Source organism: Arachis hypogaea, chromosome 4, assembly GCF_003086295.3.
Source record: "Arachis hypogaea cultivar Tifrunner chromosome 4, arahy.Tifrunner.gnm2.J5K5, whole genome shotgun sequence".
Lineage (NCBI taxonomy): Eukaryota > Viridiplantae > Streptophyta > Magnoliopsida > Fabales > Fabaceae > Arachis > Arachis hypogaea.
The window spans coordinates 1,350,070-1,372,937 of NC_092039.1; the positions used below are offsets into that span (position 1 = coordinate 1,350,070).

Here is a 22,868-nt window from a genome sequence, read left to right on the forward strand (position 1 = left end):
CTTTCATACCGCTCAGCTGCAGCTACACTCTCCCGCACCATATCATAGCCTAGTCTTCTCCATCTCAAAATCCCACTCTCAGACTCGCCCTCTCAGGTTCTCACAACCACCTCTCACTCTCTCTGGCTCTCAAACCTTGCCTGCCGCCGTCGCCCTTCCCCGGTTATCGCCATCACCTCGCCTCGCCTCTACCCTCGGATTCGCTCTCAACCCTCGGGTCGCCTCGCCGCCGGCTCCCTTCTCTTGGCCGTCAATGGCGGCCTCCGATGCCCCCAACGGTGATGTCCTCATCAGGAACGCCTTCGGAAGCGTGCTCGCATTTCTCATCCTGCTCCTGATCGGTGTTCTCGCCTTTTCGATCCGTCTCTTCTCTGTAAGCATTTTCGTCGAAACTCCTCTTGCTTCCACAGATCTGTTACCTACGCCTCATTTCCTCTTTTTTCGATTGTCAGTGCGATTTGATGCTTCTCAATTCAGCTGAAGCGCTAAATGTTCAATCTAATCGTTTCGTCTTGTGTATATAGCAATAGAGTTTGTAATTATCGTGTTTTCGTTGTTGACAACGTGGCTGAGAAGAAAAAAAAAGCTAAAGAAACACGATAGCTAAATCACGTTTACTTAGTTGTAACTGTTCTGACATTGTTAGGGACTTTACTAAGTGATATTCATTTATCATTCACTAGTTAAGTGAATGATTTAAGAGTGTTTCAACTATTGGCTACAGAGTAATACATAGAATCAGTTGATGAAATGCAAAGCAAGATACGATAAAGATATATAATCGTCCTAGTATGTGGTATGATTTTAAATTTACATTTGAAATCTCAAAAGTGAATTTTCTGGTTCTTTACAAATATTGGAGTTAATAATTCTAGTATTAATATGTACATTAGAAAGTTGTAAATTTAAGTCTTCGGGTTGGTTGAATTGTAGTTTGTAAAATTGTAGTTCTATAATTTCTTTTTATGTACGAAACCAGTAGCATGAATGCATTTAGTGTACTTATATTTTGTGTTACGTGTAGGTTTCTCCGGTAATTTTGGTTGAAATGATTATTTTGAAATAGTGATAGTGTACGCATTTATATGAACTGACTAGCACTAATTTAGAATGTTGTTTTGTTGATTTTGAAATATATGCTTTTGAAAGTTCAGAGATTAAACATTTTCCTTTTTTTTTATGTATTTACAGTTTTTTTATACATTTCAATTTGTTGGGGCATTGTATGCAGGTTATAAAGTATGAGAGTGTCATTCACGAATTTGATCCATATTTCAATTATAGAGTCACACAGGTGAGCATTATTTGCAAAAAAAAACTGCTTTATGTATGTTACCAAATATTCTCTGGAGAAATGAGAAGTCTTCTATGCTGGTTTAATGGCATTTTAAAATTGACTTTTTTTTTTTCACAGCCATATGCAGCATTTGTTCATTATCACTTTTTTAATCTCAATATGATAAAGGTTCACAGGAGATGACAAACATGTTGTTGGTTTCAGTTTTTGACAAAAAATGGGATATATGATTTCTGGAACTGGTTTGATGACCGAACCTGGTAAGTAGCTGGTGTTTAGATTGGCACTGTTTTCCCCCATATATTTAGTTTAATTTAGTTTTCATGTTGCTATTCTATTTCTAGGTATCCTCTTGGTCGTGTAATTGGTGGGACTGTCTATCCTGGTCTGACCTTGACAGCAGGAACCTTATATTGGTAAAGTATTTTGAAGTACACAGCTAGAGATAGTTGTCCTATTCTATTATTTATTTATTTTTTTTTTCTAGCAAATAACTGCAAATGTTAATACCATGTAATGTAAGCAATTATTTCAAAGTTTATTAGGCTGGTTTATACTTTTGGATCATTCTCTTCTGGTGTCAGGTTTTTGCATTCCTTGAACATCCCCCTCTCTGTAGAAACTGTCTGTGTGTTTACTGCACCTATTTTCTCTGCCTTTGCTTCATGGGCAACTTATCTTCTGACAAAGGTTTGTGGTTTGTTCATAACTAAATTGTGCCTTTTACATTTTTGTTGTTTGCTAATTTGCTGTGGCTGCTTTCTGTAGGAGATTAAGGGTGTTGGAGCTGGCTTGACAGCAGCTGCTCTTTTGGCCATGGTGAATTTCTTAACAGGCTGTGATTTAATGATTGCTTTGTTTGCAATTTTCTATTCATTATAAACATTTCTATTAAGGTCACAATGATCAAAATTATTGTTTCAGTCATTCGGAACATCTGAAATGTTCAAATCACTGTTATGTGTATGTCTGTAAAATAAATGGCGTACTCTCACAATGGTTTCCCTCTTCTGATATGTTGTGGTTGTTGTTCCCTCAATTCTCTTACGTGTAATGGGTTGCTTTTCACTAAATCTTGTCATGTTTGCAGGTCCCTTCATATATATCTCGATCAGTGGCTGGAAGCTATGATAATGAAGCTGTGGCTATATTTGCATTGATCTTCACTTTCTATCTCTATATTAAGGTGCACAATGGAAACAAACAAGTTTACTTATATTGAATGGAATTCTTTAAAGATGTTTGTTTTGTAGACATTTCCCTCAACCGTTAGAACGTATTATCATTGTTGTGTGATGATAGGTTATTTTAGTATTATGATTAACTGTCTGTTATGTACAACTCAGCATAGAGATTATTTTGGTTTCTCTATATTTAAGGTATTTGAATTCTGACTTTATTTATATGTTATGCAGACACTAAATACTGGATCCCTCTTTTATGCAACTTTGAATTCACTATCATACTTTTATATGGTAATTTTTATTTTATTATTATTATTATTATTTTTATATTGCTGTTATTGTTGTCTTTTCCCAATCTATTATCTTCTTATTTATGTTACCAACCTTTCTTATTATGCAGGTTTGCTCATGGGGAGGGTACACTTTTATCATTAACCTTATTCCAATGCATGTACTCTTGTGCATAGTTACTGGTCGCTATTCTTCACGGCTGTACATTGCATATGCACCTCTTGTAAGTATCTATTTTGATCATGTAGTTATGTAAGATTTTAAATGAATGCTTTTGCCTTTGTTTGGTTTGGAGTTGGAAAAATGCATATTACTTTATCTCAGGTTTGAAAGGTAAGCCCTAATCTGAATATTGTTTATGGTAGTTTTGGTATTCAGAGTGAAGTGTTATATAACCAGCATTTACTTACTTGTTATACCAACTAGACCTGGAATTGGAATTAAGATTAGATGTGAACTGTGCATGGTACATAATTAGAGAATGTCTGTTCTCTGATTCTTGTCTAGATACTGATTAACATTATGAATTCTCTCTGTGCAGGTTATATTGGGCACACTGCTGGCTGCCCTGGTGCCTGTTGTTGGGTTTAATGCTGTAATGACATCAGAGCATTTTGCATCATTTCTGGTGTGTTTTCATTTATTCTTTGGATAAAGTAAAGAAAAGTATCCAAGTTTGTGTTTTAACCTATTAAGTAATATTTAACTCATGTTTTGTATTTTTCCTTCTATTCATATCCTATTAATTAGTCTCTTTTAAGCCTTATCTTTTTCCCCTAATTTTCTTGTGCAGGTTTTTATTATCATCCATGTGGTGGCTCTTGTGTACTATATCAAAGGGATTCTTTCCCCGAAAATGTTCAAAGTAGCTTTGGCACTAGTTGTTTCCATTGGCCTGTTAGTATCCATTTAATTAGCTTATTTGACTACACCAAATAATCCAGTGAGAAATTAAATTGATTCCGTGTCTGTATTTTACAGGGCAGTGTGTTGTGCAATGGTAGCAGTAATAATAGCCCTTGTAGCTTCTAGCCCAACAAAGGGTTGGAGTGGAAGAAGTTTAAGTCTACTTGATCCGTAAGTGCTTCATTTGCTGCTCTCTTTTTATACTCTTGATTTTGTTACTCAACCCGAAAAATAAGTATTGGAAAATTAATTTCAGTTTTATGGCATGACCTCTCACATCCTGTTTTGTTACTTGTGTTTGGAGTGCTTGTTGATCCTATAATTTTCATGATAGTTTTAGAATTATTAAATATAGCTAAATATGATTGCCTACATAAATACACTGTTCAGCAGAATATCATTTTACCCATGAAGTTATTAAATATAGCTAAATATGCTTATCTTTAGACACTTTTATGCAAAATATTTTCTTTTCAAGATTTCAGTTGCAAAGATTTTAACTGTTTGTCTATTTACAGTACCTATGCAAGCAAGTATATACCAATCATTGCTAGTGTTAGCGAGCATCAGCCACCTACTTGGCCTTCTTACTTTATGGATATAAATGTGTTGGCATTCTTGATTCCAGCTGGCATAATTGTAAGCTTTTGCTTGAGTAAAGGATGTTTAATTTATTTTGCTTATAGTACTTAGTCATGATTGGTGCTTGCTTTTCACCCCTTTCTGATGTAGGCTTGCTTTTCACCCCTTTCTGATGCAAGCTTGTTTGCGGTACTCTATATTGTACTATCAGTATATTTTTCTGGAGTCATGGTAAGAATAATCTAGACAGTAATCTAACACTTACCACGTTGTTTCTTTTATCTTATGTAAAGCATTCTATTTGACATTTCAAATATCAGGTTCGCCTGATGCTTGTGCTTGCTCCTGCGGCTTGCATCTTATCTGGAATCGCTCTTTCTCAAGCTTTTGATGTTTTCACACGATCAATTAAGTTTCAGCTACCAAGCCTATCAGATCATTCCCATATTGATGTAGGCTTCTGTTTTTTCAATCCTCGTCAGATTGAGCACTGCTTTACATTCTTCTATTAACTTCATTACATTTTGTGTTTTTTGACTATCAATATCAAGGCAAGGGATGCCAGTTCTGAAAATGTTGTGCTGGATGACACAATAAAGACAGATAAAAACGAGGATACACCAAAGGAACGGATGACAAAAAGGAGCAAGAAGAAGGAAAAGGAGCCTGTGGAAAAGCCTCCAACCAAGTTCCAAATTAAGAAGAGGCTTTCGGTCTTGCCCTTTGAGGCATCCATCATTGCTGTTATCTTACTTGTCTTGCTGGTTGCCTTCTATGTGGTAATTTGACTTTCTTTTTCTCTACCTTTTTATAGTTTTCTAAGCAGGATACTGTTCAATTTTTAGTTTCTATTATCTACTTGACATATGAGGTGAAATGTTTTCTTTAATCTAGTTTCTGTTTGTCCAGTGGGAATTGACAATTTATTTCTTCATATTCAACTAACATTAACTACCACTTTACAAATTACTTTAATTAGCTGAATACATCATGGTAAATATTGTACAAATCTGCTGCTTAATACTAAATAGGAATATAATGTACTTCTATGATTCTTAGGTTATTATTTAATAACATAAATGCCCCTTCATGCCATTGTGCATGTGAAAAATATATAGCTTTTGTGATGTTTATGGTGACCTCATTTTTATGGTCTATCTTGTAGGTTCACTGTGTATGGGCAGCAGCAGAAGCTTATTCAGCACCTTCTATTGTTCTAACCTCACATTCAAATGATGGACTTCATGTTTTTGATGATTTTAGAGAGGCTTATGCTTGGTTGAGTCATAATACAGACGTAGATGATAAAGTGAGTTTCATTGCTTTTCCTTAACTATTTGGGCAAAAGTTTTTGTCCAGCATATAAAACTCACTTAGATGATAAAGTGAGTTTCATTGCTTTTCCTGATAGGTGTCTGTTTTACGTTTACCACTTAGAAGATCAACATGTAGGCTTACTACTTATATTACCTTTGAAAATCATTGTTTGTAGAAACTTGATTTTGAGCTTTATTTTCTTTGTTTTATACTATTCTTGAAACCTACAAGTGTGATATTTCTGTTGCCAAGCAAATTGGTTCATACATATTTTAGGTGATCCAACTGGTCATGAATTACCTATAGGTCAAAATATACCTTTCTAGAGAAACTATTGGATCCCATGAACATGTTGATTTGTTTCTTATGCTTTTATCAATGGGCAGTTGGTAAGTGGAAGTTATGAATGAGTGATTCAAGTTATTGGGAAGTATTCTTTTAATGGTTTTTTTATGCACATTCATGGACGGTTAGAGATATTGATGCAATGCACAATTTGTTATAGGTGGCATCTTGGTGGGATTATGGATACCAAACAACTGCCATGGCTAACCGAACTGTGATTGTTGACAATAATACTTGGAATAACACACATATTGCTACTGTTGGCACTGCCATGTCTTCTCCAGAGAAGGCAGCTTGGGAAATTTTCCACTCCTTGGATGTCAAATATGTTCTTGTTGTCTTTGGAGGTTGACTCTCTTCTTTGTTGAGATTATCTTTGTCAAGTCACCCTATTCTGATTTGTTGCTAACCTATTATTAGGACTGGTTGGCTATCCTAGTGATGATATTAACAAGTTCCTGTGGATGGTTCGTATTGGAGGGGGTGTCTTCCCGCACATAAAGGAACCAGATTACTTAGTAAGTTACACATATGCAATGTAGATTATTTTATCAAGGCATCTATATTTCATGTGGGAAGTTCTTCAACTGTAGCTTCCTTCCTTCATGGCTTGTTAGGAGGATTGTTAACATGCATTTCACTTTTCTTGTTCAAAAGAGGGATGGTCAGTATCGAATTGATTCTATGGCCACACCAACTATGTTAAACTGCCTGATGTATAAACTTTCGTACTACAGGTCAGCTTTTCTTATTTAGTTTCTAAGTTTTTGCATTGTCAATTTTTAATCCACTTATCTGCTCTATCCTGTAATTGTTCCAGATTTGTGGAGACAGATGGTAAGGCCTTTGACCGAGTGAGGCGGACAGAAATTGGCAAGAAATATTTCAAACTTACCCATTTTGAAGAGGTCAGCTTGATTTTTATTATAAATTTTAGAATAAAGTATACCTTTTTTCTCGAAATTTTCGAAAATGTTAATGTACAAAAAATAGGAGAAAAACTCATTGCTTTCATTTCATCCAACAAGTATATATTCAATATCATCTTTCATTTCCCCTTAAGCTTGAGTATCTAGATCAATATACCAAGGTTGTTACATACGTAACTTATTGTAGGGCCTCTTAGAACCTTAGTTAAGATATTTGCTAGTTGGTCATTTGAACTAACAAAGGTTGTGGTGATATCTCCAGATAGAATCTTTTGTCTAGTAAAATGACAGTCAACCTCTATGCGTTTAGTCCTCTTATGAAAAACTAGATTAGAGGTAATATGCAAAGCTACTTGATTGTCACATACAAGAATCATAGATTCTATTTTCCCAAATTGGAGTTCTTCAAGTTGTTTTAGCCACATTACAATGAAGTTAATGCCATAGCATGATATTCTGCATCAGCGCTAGATCGTGAAACCACATCTTGCTTCTTACTTTTCCAAGAGATAAGATTGCCACCTATAAAAACAAAATAGCGAGGTTGGAAGTCTATCTATTGGATCCGACTATCTTTATATGGCCCTTATCCTTGTAAAGAAGTCCTTTACTTTGATATATTTTAGGATACGAATCATTGGCATTCCAATGAGTTTGACATGGTGAATTCAAGAATCGACTAGCCCCACCTACTGCAAAGTAGGGGTGTCAAAGCGGGCTACCTGTCCCGCCCAAACCCGTCTAATAGCAGGGATCTGCCAAACTCAAACGGGCTTAAACCTCCAAACCGCCTGGCTTGATGTTGTGCCAGCCCTCCTTCCATAAATAAGCAACAAATTTCAATATAACCCTAAATTCTTAAATCAGAATTAAAAAAAAAAACAAACCATAAATTAGCAATAAATCTCAACAAACCCTAGATTCCTAAATCAGAATTAAAAAAAAAAAACATAAATTCAGCATCAAGTCAACAAATCTCAACAAACATCTAAATCAGAATTTTATGAATCAACAATTCCCATAAATAAGCAACAATTAGAGTTTTTCAACAAGAGAAAGTTTAGGGGGCCAGTTAAATCTGGCTAGTACTTAACCAGCAAAAGAAAAGTGAGTAATCCTACACCATTAGATGAAATCTCACACCATTAAAAACACCAATGATGGCTAATTGATGGCTACAAATCACAAAATTTGCTAACTCCCTAGCACTCCTCTTTGAACAATTCCATAAAAATTTATAAAATAAATAACAAAGGAAAAAATATTAAAAAAATGAATTTCCCTGTGCTAGATCAGGAGCAGAGGAACCTGCTGGAAGAACCTGTTATAACCATTTTAAAAAAACGGTTAACCAAATTGATAAAACTGATTTGTAAACGTGTTAACCAAAACCAAAACTGGTTTTATGGGTTGGAGGTATAAAATTAGTTTTTGTAATATAAATGTGTTACAGATTTTAACAATTGGTTTATAAATTAAATTTTAAAAATGAAAAATCTTTTTAAATAAGAAACCGGTTTTCAAGTGAAAAGCTGGTTATTTTTTAAAATTGGTTTTTATATTTAGAATCGGTTTAAAACTGGTTTATTTTTTTGTAATTGGTTAATGACTGGTTTTTTCATTTAAAACCAATTTGGTTTACTAACCTAATCAAATTCCGGGTTAACTGAAATCAGGTATGGTTGTTTTGGTTAACCTTAACCAGGTACACCTATAGATAACACAGAGAGGACATCTCCCCAAAAGGAATGGGGAACATGATAATGATGAAGAGTCGTCTTAGTGGTTTCAATTAAATGACGATTTTTGTGCTCAACTAACCCATGTTAGTGAGGAGTATGAGCACACGATTTTTGTGCTCAACTAACCATTGTCTTAAGATTGGGAAGGTTGGGATATCCTACCCGAGCATGGATGGTGAGAGGGTTAGTGGAGAGATTGTAGATACGAGACGAGGAAAAATTGTAAAGGCCATTGGACTCACATCTGATGCCAATCAATCTGCCCAAGCTCCGGTCCTATATAAAGATAGAATCTTCAGTGAAAGAGATCTTATATTTTAGATAATGAGTTAAACAACTAACAGATAAAAGGTTAAAAAGAGAACCAGGTACAAATAAAAAGATTTAATGGACACTGAGGGGAATGGATGGGCATTGTAAACCCCCAAAGATTGTGTGGAAGATCCGTTAGCCAAGGTAATTGTAGGTAGATAATCAAACATGGAAATTTTAGCTAAAAGAGTTCTATTACTAGAGATATGGTTTGTCGCAGCAGAATCAATGACCCAAGGGCCCAAGTTTTGGGATTGACAGATGCAAGCATAAGAGTTACCAATTTTCATCACAGGAGCAGTGACATTAGATTGCTGACGGTTCGAACCATTTTAGAAAATAATTGTAATGGGATTATGGTGAGATCAGATTATGGTGGGAGCACTGGTCTGAGCAATGTTGAGTGATTATGGCGGACGACCAATAAGAGTCCGACACTTATCAATGATATGACCCATGCGATGACAATGATCAGATTTCTGGCGTTGTCGACCCAAATTGCAATTGCTATTGCGGGAACGACCTCAAGCTTGAGTTTGAGATAAGATCTAATCTGTCAATGGAAGTTGATACATTGGCAGGTTCAATAAAATGTTTAGCTGGAACCCGAAGTAATGAGGGCCAAATCATATTAAGGAACGAAACATTTGGGGACCCGAGTATTAAATCACAAGTACCAAAATAGTCAGTAGGTAAATCATACAATGCCACATAAAGAATGTGCTTTGTTGTTCCAACTCTTTTCTAGGGAAGTAGCACGAGGCAATAATTCATTGAAATTGTGGAGAGTACTACGAATCTTTCCTAAATATACAGACAAAGGACTATCAATTTGATTTTTGGGGGTGGGGGTGGGGGGGGGGGGGGGAGGTGGGGATTGCTCATAAGGTTTTGACAAATCCCATATAGTTGTTGTCAAAAGTGGCTTTGCCTGCATCCAAATGGCTTCACAAGTGACATGTGCACAAAAAAATCTGTTTAATTGAAGAGTGGATGGTGTTCTTGATAACGCTACAAAGTTGGACATTAATGGAATTGCTCATAAGGTTTTGACAAATCCCATATAATTGTTGTCAAAAGTGCCTTTGCCTGCATCCAAATGGCTTCACAAGTGACGTGCACAAAAGAAATCTGTTTAATTGAAGAGTGGATGGTGTTCTTGATAACGCTACAAAGTTGGACATTAATCTTAATCAACTTAGCATGGTCAATGTCATTAATTTCTCTAGCCTTTTCGGTAAGATGTTCTGCATAATCCTAGCCAATTAGCCACAACTTATTATCAGATACCCAAGAATAATAATTACTTCCAACAAGTTTGTCAGTGGAATGAGGTACACTAATATAACTACTGAAAGTAGAGTTTTCATTCTTAGGGCCACTAGCACCAACATTAGTAGCAAGTAGTAGTAGAAGTAGTAGTAGCCATGGGGATCGACAAAACAAGGCAGGAAATGCTTTGGAGGCAAAAAGGGAAAATCACATAGAATTGTATATGGAAAGTGGATGGTTGAGCAAAATCCTATTCTGGAAAGGGGACAACCATCTGAGCACGATAGTGCAATCAACGACAGAATACGCAATGGACGCACCCTCACGGCGCCGGCTTCTCAGACGACGGTTCTGATGACAGGCTTGGACAACACAAGACAAGGTGAAGCTGACGGAGTCCTGATTGAATAGCGGGGCACTAGAACAATTTTGACGGTAGTGGATGGTAGCCAGAATGTGTTTTGTTAGGCTGCCGGAGAGAAGAATATGACCGGGGGGGTATTCTAGTGATTGGAAAGACATGGTTTTAGAAAGAAAAAGATTACAAAAGGATAATGGAACTTTTTGGTACACAATGAATTTTCTCTCTAGCCTTTGATATCATGTTAATGTAGAGAAAATAAGAGAAATAACTCGTTGCTTACATTTCATCCAAAACAAGGGATATATAAAGATATCTATCAATTACTATCATAAATGCTAAATTACTAACTATTAACCACATGCATAAATGCTAAACTACTAACTATCAACTACATGCCGATTTTCAATAGAAAAGTTTCCAAGATATCGTTACTGTTTTATTTGTTTCAATTTTGTCCAAATATATTTCAATTTTATCCTTTGGTCAAATTTTGTTAGTCAAAATATTTCTATTCCAATATTAACCCCTACAAAGGGGTGAGTGGTGTGGAATGAGGTGTTATTTCACTTTGGTGGTGGCGGAATGAGGGTAAGGGGTGAAGGCAGAGGTGGTGGTGGGGCAGTGACAAAGGTCAAAGGGTGAGATGTGGCGGCGATGGAGGATAAAGGATGTTAATTTTGATGATGTAGGTGGGTGATTGGTGGTGAAGATGAAAGAGGGGAGAGTGGACAATGATTACGTTGATAAAGTCGATATAGTATAAATGAGTAGGGATAATATTGGGAAAAATATTGTCTTGCAAAAATTTTACTAAAGGATATAATTGAAACATATTTAAAACACTAGAGAAAATTGAAATAAATTAAATGTTAGGGGTATTTTTCTAAAACTTTTCAAAAACTTCGTAGACAAAAAAATATCCTTTACCCTAGAATTTAAACTTTCTATCATTCTTTTTCCATGCTTAGGATGTTCTTCAATACTATGTGCTTGTTTTTGGATAGTTAATCCCACGTTTTTCCTCCATTAGACATATAATTTGTCATCTGGAGTACAGAGTCACTGTTTCCATTTCTCTCAGAAAGTTGTCAATATCCATATGCGACTTTAGTCTTAATTATCAATTTTCTTCATATCTTTTTCCCGTTACAGTTGATTCATTATTTGTTGGTATTTAACATCCTCTCTGCACTGAATAAGTCCACTGTGGATTTGGTTTCAAGTTGTGATATCAAAGCAACAATCAATGGTTTGATCTGTCTTTTAGGAACAATCTCATTATGTTGTTGATATGGCATTGGCCGTTTATGTGCTCTTTCGATGTCTTCATGGCTTTTAATGCCTTCAGGTATTCACAACTCACCATTGGATGGTTCGGATTTACAAGTTGAAACCTCCAAAGAACAGGATTCGGGGAAAGAACAAAAAATCAAAATCGGTATTTATATGGTTTCTTACATGCCTAGTTTCTATTGTGATATCTGATTAAAGTGTATTGATCGTAGTCATAACTGATCTTCTCATTCTTGTTTTTTGCAGAAAACAAGCTCAACGACCACCTCGAAAAGAAAAGGAACAAGAAGAAACCCGTTTTAGCTTATAAATGACATTTAATTGCTTAAGCACTTGTTAATGTATACAAGGTTCATCGAGAGATTTTGCAGAAAAATTAGTGAGTCTGTCATGAGTATGGAATGATCAATGAAAGATTTGGAATTAGTTTTCTAGTTGAAGGATCATGATCTCATCTTTTTAGGATTTAAAGGCCACAGCATAAAATGGATTTACTCCGTAATCGTGTATGACAGACGCATCACGTCACGCATGCATAAAATGCCTCCTATTTGGCTTGTTGGAGGCTTCTCTTGGATTCAACACTTCAACGTCTTCCGTATTGAATATACACATAAGTCTTCTTATTAATCAAGTTTAATAAAATCGATCTAATATAATAAAAATCAGTTATGATTAGTATTATTCAAAATCTTTTTATCTAATTTAGTTAAATTTAATTCATAAAAAGATTTGGATGTATAGCATTATTTTACATGTCACTAATACAATAGTACATTACCCACGTAATTGCAAGAGTATTTTCAAAAAGAAGGGCTCAAAACTTATGAAGCGACTAAATTCGCTAGCAGCCAAGCTAATCAAAGAAAGTACAACACCGTATCAAATTTTCTGGAAGCTCATGATGGATATAGTCCCAGCTACACATGGAGGAATATTTGGAACGCAAGAAATGTATTGAAGATAGGATGTCTATAGAAAAGTAGGGATGATAGATCCGTGAAAATTTGGAAACTCCATGGGTACCCAATCAAAACGGTCACAAGATTTGGAGTAGGGATGGCAAATTGGCAATACTACCTGAACTCGCGGTACCCATTCCATCCCTACCCGCTCGGGTCTGGTAATTACCCACCCCACACTGGGACAGATTTTTAACGAGACGGATTTTTGAGAGGGGCGGGGCGGGATCGGGTTTAGGTAATACCCGTCCCTACCTGTCCCGCTATATATATAATATATATAATTTTAATATATAATATGTATAATATATATAAAATAATTAGTAAATAATTAATAATGTTGTATCATATTTAAATTTTTTTTAATTTATGTTATGTATGTAATGATGGTTATATAAATTTTGAAATTTAATTTTGTTTATTAGATTTTAATAATTATAGGGGCGGGTAGGGACGGGGTGAATACCCGTAGAGGCGGGTTAAGGTTCAACGTTTTACTACTTGCGGATAAAAGCAGGATGGGTTCTATGCGGGTTGTTGTACGGTGGGGCGGTCGAGTAGAGCAAAAATCTGCCCCTACCCACCCCGTTGCCACCCCTAATTTGGAGTACCAAAGTAGATCGAGAGCTAGATAAAACCGTTAGAGATCAGACTTAATGGATAACTCGGGAACAAGGTGGAATATTGCAAATAAGATCAGAAACCAATTCCCAAACTTTGAAAATTCCATGCTTGTAATAACCCAACAAGATATATTCTTTTGGACATTTACGGAGAATGCAAGGTTAAGGATAGTAAGCATAGGATAATAGCCCACAACAAGGAGCTTGAACCCCACATGCAAGGCTGCCTTGCACATGCTTTTGGTTACTTTGATCAAAATTATTGTGGATACCTTTTGTAATCAAGATAGAGTAGTAAGAATAGCTTGGTCAGCTGTAATTTATTGAGACTGATTTTACTGGCAGCCACATAAAATCCTACCTTGTCCCTCCAACCACATAAAGCAGAAGCATATGCATGCATGGTGGGATTGAAGATGGCCCAAGAAGCTTTTTTTCTTTTCTTTTTTTTCTTTTGGTATAGTTCTAGAATGACATTTAAGTTATTCAAGCTCTAAAGCTTCATGGATGTTAATATAATTAACGAGAATGTTTGTTAACAAAAAATTTAGTCAAAATCAGTTAAAATTTGTTTTATTTAAAATTCATTAATTATTTTCGCATTTAATGAATGTTAAATAGGACAAATTTTGACTTTTTTTTTGTCTCCTTAATATTATCGTACGATTAATTTGTTTCTTTTGTTTTTGAGAGCTTATATTAGCTAGTCATTTAAGATTGGTGGAGTTCTCACATATTAATAAAAGTAGTAATAGATTGGATTGACAATACTATTCTCGTGGTATCCATCCCGCTTCAATCAGATCAGATTGGATTGACAACCCGACCCACACTATGAGTAGGTTGAGGTGCGAATATAATCTGGACAACCCACATTTTTAATATATAATATGTATGTTCAAAAATATATATATAAATACATGATGAGGGAAAATGGATTATATCTAAGACCCTCCCTTGTGCACAAGCATTCCACACTATCAAGCTAGGCATTTTATTTCTAATAACATAAATAATATTTGATGATGATGATTTTGCATTTGAGTTGGGAGAAGAGTGATGACCATGATGCTGTAACAATATGGAATTAGGAAAAGCAAGCTTAAAGGATGATTTGTGTTGTTATGAAGAAGTTTCAGGCTTTGCAGTTTTTATGACTAAATGTTTTTGTAACTAGAGTTTTATATCAAAAAATATTTGTAGCTAGTCAATTCGTGATTAACTGCAAATTTTATTTTTAAAAAATTTTCTACTGTTTTCGTAGCAAATATTTACCTAAATTACTATTGAATTTTTCCACAGCGATGACGACAAATTTTTAATCCAATTATTGTTGGATTTTTCCACGAAATAGTACTGAAAAATCCAACAATAATAATCACTGTCAAATTAAATTTTTGGATATAAAATATGGTTATTAAAATTAAATTAACAATTTATCCGATTAAAGTATTATGTTATTAAATTATTGGTTCAACCGATTAATTTGGTTATAACTATTTATTAAAAATATAATATTAGCAATTACTGTATAATCATAAAAAATATTGTAATTAATAAAGAATATTTTTTACTTTTTAATTTAAAAATGAGTTGGTAGAAAGTACCGATCTTGGAGGTTTAGCTAGATTGCCTCTAGTAATATGTAGTAAAATATTAAAGATTTGGATTCTCTAAATTTTGAATTTTATTTTAGAAGATAAAATGTAATTTTTTCATATTTCTTTATAGGTGGGAGACCAAGAAACAACATAAAAAAATATTTAAAGACGAAAAATTACACTTTATTTTTTCAAGTAAAAATTTAAAATTTAAAGAATGTAAATTCGAATATTAATATAACATGTACATCTCAACTCATCATTGTTCATATTCATATTCCCCTTCCAATACTGACCTTAGCCCATAAATAAATCTCGGTTATTAACTAGCTAGTAGATCACCACCTCTCACTCTCAGAATTAAATAGCGACTGACACTACAACAACCCATACAACTTCACCAAATATATATTATTTGTACCATATCTATCTATCTTGCCTCTTCATTCCAAAGCTAAAGGTACTTTTTACTTGATCTTGAGCTCAACAAAGTTCCAACAAGATGAAGCATTATTGTTATTACTACCAACAAAACATGTGGCTGTTATTGTTGTTGTTGGTGGCGGTTATTGTGGGAAGCGGCGACGGTGCCGGGGAAGATTTGACACAAAAGTGTGGTCAAGTGGTGCAGAAGGTGATACCGTGCCTGAACTATGCGACGGGGAAGGCCAGTACCCCGTCTAAGGAGTGTTGCCAGGCGACAACCAAGATAAAGGAGAGTGACCCTGACTGCTTGTGCTTCATCATTCAGCAGACGCATCATGGGAACCCTGAGAGTAAGAGCTTGGGCATTCAAGAAGACAAGCTTCTTCACCTCCCTTCTCTGTGTAACGTTAAGAACGCTAATATCGCCGACTGTCCTAGTAAGTTTACGAGAATATTAGAGAGTCATGAGAATTTATTATTTTTATTATTAACTAATTATTAATATTTAAAAATATAGATAAAATATATATATTGTTAGATTATTAGACTAAAAAAATTAAATAAAAAAATTAAATTAAAAACTAAATAATAATTAAAAATAATAAATTCTGGCTTCAATCTTTATTTTTTGTTGGCTACTTTTATAAAGACATCTTTAAATAAAATTGATATTATAAACTATTAAATGATTTTATTAAATAAATATATTCCACTAAATTATCTAATAAGTTATAATATTATTTTTAAGTAAAGATGTTTTTATAAAAATAATTAACTATAATTGTTATATATATATATATATATATATATATATATATATATATATATATTATTTTTTTTTGTTATCACTTTTAGTCATTGAGCAATCTAATTTTTTTAATTTAATAGTTTAACAAAATATTTATCTCATATTTTAAATATTGATAGTTAGTTGATGACTAAAATGAATAAATTCTTCTACTTCTAATATTAGAAATGATTGACAAGATATAAAGTAACAAAAATTTGTGTTTATAAAATAAAGTATAAAAAAATAGACATAAAAAATAGTGCAAGTATTTTTTGTGTATATAGTGTTATTATTACATAAAAAAATATATTTTAAAAATATTAACTAATAATTTCCTTTTTTCATTAAATTTGCTGGTTTTATAATATTCTTCTTTTATTTATCTTCACATATGTCTCTTGTACTATGTCCAGGAGATCTGGTATTATTTGAATATAGTTATAAAATTAGCTTGCTAAGATAGTAATATATATTAATTAATACAAGTATTTGATTAAATTTGGTTCGATAGTAAAGAAGCTAGACAGTGAGACGGAAAAAGAAAGAAATTTGGTTCAAGATTTATTAATTTTAATTTATATTAGTTATTAGTATAATATTTTAATTTAACAGTTCAATACTATATTTTTAGTTAATATTTTTAAATATTATTAAGTAATTATTAGTTAAAAATAATAAATTGTACTGGTTATATAATATTGGTTAATTTTTGTTGATAATGACTAATTTTGTTGTAAATACAAAATAGTTTTTAAAGAAACATGTTGGGACAATATATAATAAAAGATTTAGCCGAAATGATAGCTTCCTTGGTCCAACTAGCTAGGAGTCTTAAAAATTTAATCTCAAGAATAATGGAAAGAATACATGTTTAGAGATTTCATCCACTTATAAAAACATTAGTAGCTAATATTAGATTAATTGAATTTCTAATAATAAATAGACTAATTAAGCCAAGTGGAAAACGTTATATCACCACAAATAATTAATGATTGCAGATCTATCAATCAATTCTATATAGATTTGGTACAAGAGGATTATGTTACACCTATATAGATATAGATTACCTTACTTAAGATTGCATATCAATTAATTAACCAGGAATAGGATCTGATTGATGGTATGTATGTTTTAGTTAGGATTCAATATGTTAGAGATAGTTTTCTTTCTATTTATATATTTTATATTTTAACGAATTCCATTAAACTTTTATTCATTTACTTTGTGATTCTAATTAGTGACAAGTTTGGCTTAAAAAATTTGTTTTCATAAAATTTCTTTTATCATATATATTTAAAAATATATTTTTAAAATTTTTAATATGGAAACTTAACTTTTTAAATTAGAGAAAAAATTATTACTATTTTAACTAATGTTATACTTGTTATTTCTCGCAATTTAATAATAATAATAATAATAATAATAATAATAATAATAATAATAATAATAATAATAATAATAATGCATAACTAGTAAATATTATTATTTTTGGCTAGCACTTAACCAGCAATAATTTATATTCATATTTACAGAAATTTTGCAAATAAAAAATATATAATTTATACTTATATTTATTAAAATATATATATATATATATATATATATATAAATTAATACTGATTTTATCTACGGTTTTGGAATTAGCACACATAAATTAATAAAATTTATTTATTAAAAATAATTTAATATTTATAGAGTAAAATATCGTTTTTGTTCCCAACGTTTGGGATAAGTTCTATTTGTGTCTCTAACGTTTAAACTGTCCTATTTGTATCCTTAACGTTTATAAAAGTGATTCAATGTTATCTTACTAACAATTATACTAATAAATCATATTATATTTTTCAATTATTTTCACTTGAATGTATTCATTCTCAATTAGATCTCACTTGGATGTCTTTGATTTTAATATTATATCCCCTATTTGTGTTTAGATTCAATTATGTCCCTAGAAAAGTAAATTATGTAAATGTTGTAGGAATTAGTTTCAACTTTTGATAAGCTATTTTTTGGAGTGGATCATCGATTCTATCCCAGACATTTGTATTCTAACTTCAAAAAGAGATTTTTAAAACTTAAACTAAAGCTTTTATGATGTGTAATTGACGGCAGGATAATATTGAATCACTTTTACAAACACTAGAGATATAAATAGGACAATTTAAACTTAAAGATACAAATAGGATTGACTCCAAACATTAAAAACAAAAATAATACTTTACTCATATTTATATTAATCAAATAATAACAAAAAAGTACTAAAAATTGTTAAGCCGAATGTTTCTCGTAATAATAATAGGCACATGCACATCCAGTAGTTTCATTATTTCTCTTTAGAAGGATAGATAAGTTGTTATGCTCACTTGATGCAACAAAATTTTCAATTACCATAATGAGTACTTATGAGTTATGAGTTGTTGTACTAGTACCTAAGTTTGTACTGAAGATAATAATAACAGATTAACAGTAGTCATCATGGACAGCAGTCTTAGTTATGTACTTGAGTTTTTACACCATCTTCCAATAATTACTATCTTTGCCTACAAAAGAATATCTTTTGTAAAAAAAATTTTCCAATAAATATTTTTCTCTTTTTATTCCTTTCAACTCAAATATTAACATTTAACACTTATTTAAATTACCTTTTTATTAATTTAATATTAATAATAATTAATTAGAATAAAAATACATAAGATTAACTACAAAATATTTTTTTATTTTTTGAATTATAATTTATCTAATATAGACCTATAAAAATTATTTACTATTAATAATTATAAAGATTATAATCATTATTCAAATAAATACTAAATAATTGAAGGAACTCAAATAAAATAAAACTAAAACAAATATACTTTAACCTAAACCATAACATCTACATGTCTAGAGCTACAAACTACTAACTTAAACTAATAACTATTAACTGTCACAAAAAAAAAAAAACTAATAACTATTAACTATCAATTTAAAAAATGTAACACTACCAATGATGATAATTAGGAAGAGGAAAAGAAAAAATAGATTGCAATATCAGCTTTCTGCCACCTTTGCCAACCTAAGATGATGGTGCCAAGTCACACACGTAGGAGAGGAGATCTTCATCTCATTTGGAGAAGTAGTTTTGGTGCAAGTTATCGGAGACCCATCAGCTTGAGAATGCTCAAGTGGCTGAGACCAAAGAGTCCCAAACATCTTCCCCAGTAACAGAAAATCCAACAAACTAGACATCCGAAATGACATGGAGATTGGAATAAAATCTGGATGATCATCGGAGTTCTGAATTTCGATTTTCTGTGATACATTTTCAACAACTTCTTTTCCACAGCCTCCGGTTCTACTTTTGGCTGGGTTTCTACTTCTATAGAATTAGAACTATCCTTTCTAACAAACGTGTTCTTACACGTATTACATCTACATCTTATTGAACATTCAACACCAACCTGAAAGCATTCACAATATTTCTTTTGGTAGAATGATTTCTTGCAATTATATCCTCTCTTGTGATGGTGCTGGAGTTTTATTTGAGTCATTCCCAATTTCAGGTTCAAAGATGATTTTAGGAACAAAAGCCAGAGGATTGCGAGACTCAATCTGTTTACGAGTTTAAAGAACTTCGTGTTTATGATCAAGTTTGTTGTGGTAATTCTTACATGAGTAGTTGCCTGTGCAGTAGGCACGAACAGCAAAATACTCGCAATATAACTTCAATAGTGAAACATGGTGTATGGAAACTATCCTCAGCTGGCTGAGACCCAATGTCTAATGAATCCACCTCCATTGCCAATGGATCCTGATGTTTATGTTTGGTATAAACTTGCATTTGAAGGATCATAGTGGGAGTACATATAAGGAGTACATAAAGTTAACCACAAAATTAAACTAATAAAAAAATAATCTAAGTAACATGTCAATTAAAATTGTCTAATACTATCATTATTTAACTTCAATTTTTAAAATTAATTTAATACTATCATTATTTAACTTTAATTTTTTTTATAAGTTATGTGTAAATTTTGGTTATCCTCTCTTAAATTTTAATTTTAGTTTTTTATATTTAAAAAATTAAATTTTGGTCCCTTATCAAAGTTTATGCTAGTTTTGCCCTGATTTTTTTCTTTTTGTATACACAGAGCTTCTAGGTTTATCTCCAAGCTCCCCAGATGCTGCTATCTTCAAAAATGCTTCCAAGGCAACTCCGGCTGCACCTTTATCCAGCCAAGCTCCACCGTTGTCATCGATGCCAAAATCACAGAGCCAAAACGATTCCTATGGAGTTATGCTTCAACCTCCCATGACCATGGAGCTTATAATGCTTGCTATGGCCATTGTTCTGATTGCAATTCCAACCGGATTTGTCACACTTCATATATAATAATCATATTAATTAGATGAGTGGTTATAATTTAAACTCTTTTATTCATAGAACTTTGCAGAATGAAATTAATTAAAATTTGTATTTGTAGCATGTTACTATGTGTCTCAAATTACATATGGACCTGTCTTGTTAGTATTTTGTATTGGCTTGATTTGATTTCCCTGTATTATATATTATGTGCTGGTAGAACATATTAGATTATTATTGGAGGAAGTTTAAAGGTTTAGAATAATTTGGTTATGAAGAATGGTTTGCTCTTAATTTTTGAAGAGCTATATAAATGTTTTGTTGGTGTAATCCTACGTTTTTATCTCTTTCGTTATGTTTATCATATTTCTTATACTCCTTATTATATATATATATACTTGCATTGTTTTCATTTGTTATCTTTTTAAAACAATAATATGTCTGCATACAATCAATAATAAAGAAGAACTTAGAATTGACATTTAACTATAAAATATTTTATTTAATAGTTTAGTTTTTATTTTTCTTTTGAGATATTAAGAGAAATAGATTATTTCATTTAATTTATTATAATATTAGATGATTAAGAGATTAAGATTTATTGACAAAATGATATTTTTCTTCTCTTTTTTCAAAATGTATACTCTACTCTACTACAAAATTAATATAACATATATTTTAGTCTATTCCATTAAAATATTTTTTAATATTATTATAATTTTACCAAAATATATATATATATTTTATAAATAAAGGAAAGAGAAATAGCCTTTACGCAAACCCTAAGTATGCTGATTTCATAAAGGGAAAGTATGAGGAGCCAATGAAATATTTATACAATGTGTACAATGGAGGTTTATGAAGTATTAGAGATATAATTATTAGTGTTACATTTTTCCATCAGCTGAATCTTTTGGGATGAATGGTATCATGCATGGTATTAAAACGCTAGATCTGAAAGGTCAAGAGTTTGATCCTTGGTGAACCCAAAAATTAAACTAATTTTTCGAGAAGATGTTTATTATCCCTTGTACTCGGATGGTTATTCTAAATAGTATAGGAATGCTCATTTCATAACTTAATAGCCATGTACACATTGTATAAATAGCCCATTGTCTCCCTAACGAAATCCTTGTTTATGGTTACATATACGACAAAAGGATTTAAACCTAACTAGCAACTCACACATTCAAGTAGTTTTGTCCATCCATGAGAGTAGGGTGAAGCATTATTTTTTGTTCCAAGTTCCAAACATATTTAAGTTCATTCAAGATTGCATTTATGATTGTACAGCTTAAGTGATCAGTATTCAATTGGCTGGACCAAACACCTTCTAATGAGCATTATGGTTGACTGCCTTGTAAAATAATAAGTTGACCAAACTTTAGAAGTTCTCCTAATTTTTTTTATTTTAGGATAATATCATCTTTTTGTTAAAAAAATTTATCAAATAATAATAAAAGTTGATTTTATAGGAATTTTATTCGTAATATGTTGGGATATTAAATTTTTACAAATTATTAATAAATTTATTTTAATTTTTTTTACTAATAGTAATTAAGTAGAAAAAGACCATACTTCTAGCAAAAAGTGATGTCGAATAAAAAAAAAGTCATTATAGTAGAAAGACTTTTTAAAGAAGAAAAATAACATCAAATAAATAATGAGAAAAGAGAATATTGATGTTATTGATGTTAATGATGATAAAAAAGATAATGATAATGATGCATAATTGCACAATAAAAATAATAGAAATAAAAGTTATAAATAGGGATAAAAGAAAATGGTGGTAGTACGTAGTAGCAGGCTAGCAGCTATAGTTGGTTCTATTATTAAATTTTTTTAAAAAAAGTTTAAAACACTACAAATTATAAATAAAACTTTTCGTATAAATTAATTTTTATTATTATTTAATTAATTTTTAAATAAAGGAACCATATTATCTCAAAATAATAAGATTGGAATTCAAGTTTTTTTTCTTACAAAAATTATGTTGTCTTTGACAAAAATAAATAAAGACCAAATTGAGTGTTTACATTTTTTATAGAGATAAAACAAATTTAAATCCAAAATTTTTGTTTGTCCTAAGCCCATATTTGTTCTTTTATTTATTTTTTTGTTTTACTATGAAAATTGCTACAAGTAGTGAAGTTTTACTGTTAGTTATATAAATAATCTAGTCTATTGAAAGAATAAAATTTATTGACTATAAAATGTTATATATTCACTTGAATTTTAATTAATTATTTTTTTTATTTTCATGCAATTTTAATCAGTTTTAAATTTTCTC

General features: G+C 31.8%; 2 protein-coding genes across 3 annotated transcripts; both read left to right on the plus strand.

Moving 5' to 3' along the window:
- LOC112795620 (dolichyl-diphosphooligosaccharide--protein glycosyltransferase subunit STT3A) lies at positions 1–12,268 on the plus strand. Of its 2 annotated transcripts, none has more exons than XM_025837641.3 (23): positions 1–373; positions 1,232–1,294; positions 1,502–1,557; positions 1,642–1,713; positions 1,882–1,987; positions 2,066–2,116; positions 2,388–2,483; positions 2,713–2,772; positions 2,882–2,995; positions 3,314–3,400; positions 3,566–3,669; positions 3,754–3,849; positions 4,197–4,317; positions 4,411–4,491; positions 4,581–4,712; positions 4,812–5,039; positions 5,426–5,569; positions 6,083–6,269; positions 6,343–6,440; positions 6,580–6,659; positions 6,743–6,830; positions 11,890–11,979; positions 12,081–12,268. In XM_025837641.3, the coding sequence occupies exons 1-23, from the start codon at positions 254–256 to the stop codon at positions 12,135–12,137; spliced, it is 2,331 nt and encodes a 776-aa protein (XP_025693426.1). In that variant the 5' UTR covers positions 1–253; the 3' UTR covers positions 12,138–12,268. The 2 variants fall into 2 exon arrangements, 1 of the variants encoding a protein (XP_025693426.1); XR_011880834.1 differs by having other exon boundaries at positions 5–373; positions 6,540–6,659.
- Positions 12,269–15,457: 3,189 nt separating this feature from the next.
- LOC112795621 (non-specific lipid transfer protein GPI-anchored 1) lies at positions 15,458–20,913 on the plus strand. Its single transcript, XM_025837643.3, has 2 exons — positions 15,458–15,883; positions 20,367–20,913. The coding sequence occupies exons 1-2, from the start codon at positions 15,523–15,525 to the stop codon at positions 20,606–20,608; spliced, it is 603 nt and encodes a 200-aa protein (XP_025693428.1). The 5' UTR covers positions 15,458–15,522; the 3' UTR covers positions 20,609–20,913.
- The last annotated feature ends 1,955 nt before the right edge of the window (positions 20,914–22,868 follow it).

Bases quoted from the DNA above. Each gene is read 5' to 3' on its own strand.
- LOC112795620 (XM_025837641.3), top strand. From the start codon at position 254: ATGGCGGCCTCCGATGCCCCCAACGGTGATGTCCTCATCAGGAACGCC. The intron at 374-1,231 runs GTAAGCATTTTC...CATTGTATGCAG, and splicing joins TTTCGATCCGTCTCTTCTCT to GTTATAAAGTATGAGAGTGT. The intron at 1,714-1,881 runs GTAAAGTATTTT...TTCTGGTGTCAG, and splicing joins ACAGCAGGAACCTTATATTG to GTTTTTGCATTCCTTGAACA.
- LOC112795621 (XM_025837643.3), top strand. From the start codon at position 15,523: ATGAAGCATTATTGTTATTACTACCAACAAAACATGTGGCTGTTATTG. The intron at 15,884-20,366 runs GTAAGTTTACGA...TTGTATACACAG, and splicing joins TAATATCGCCGACTGTCCTA to AGCTTCTAGGTTTATCTCCA.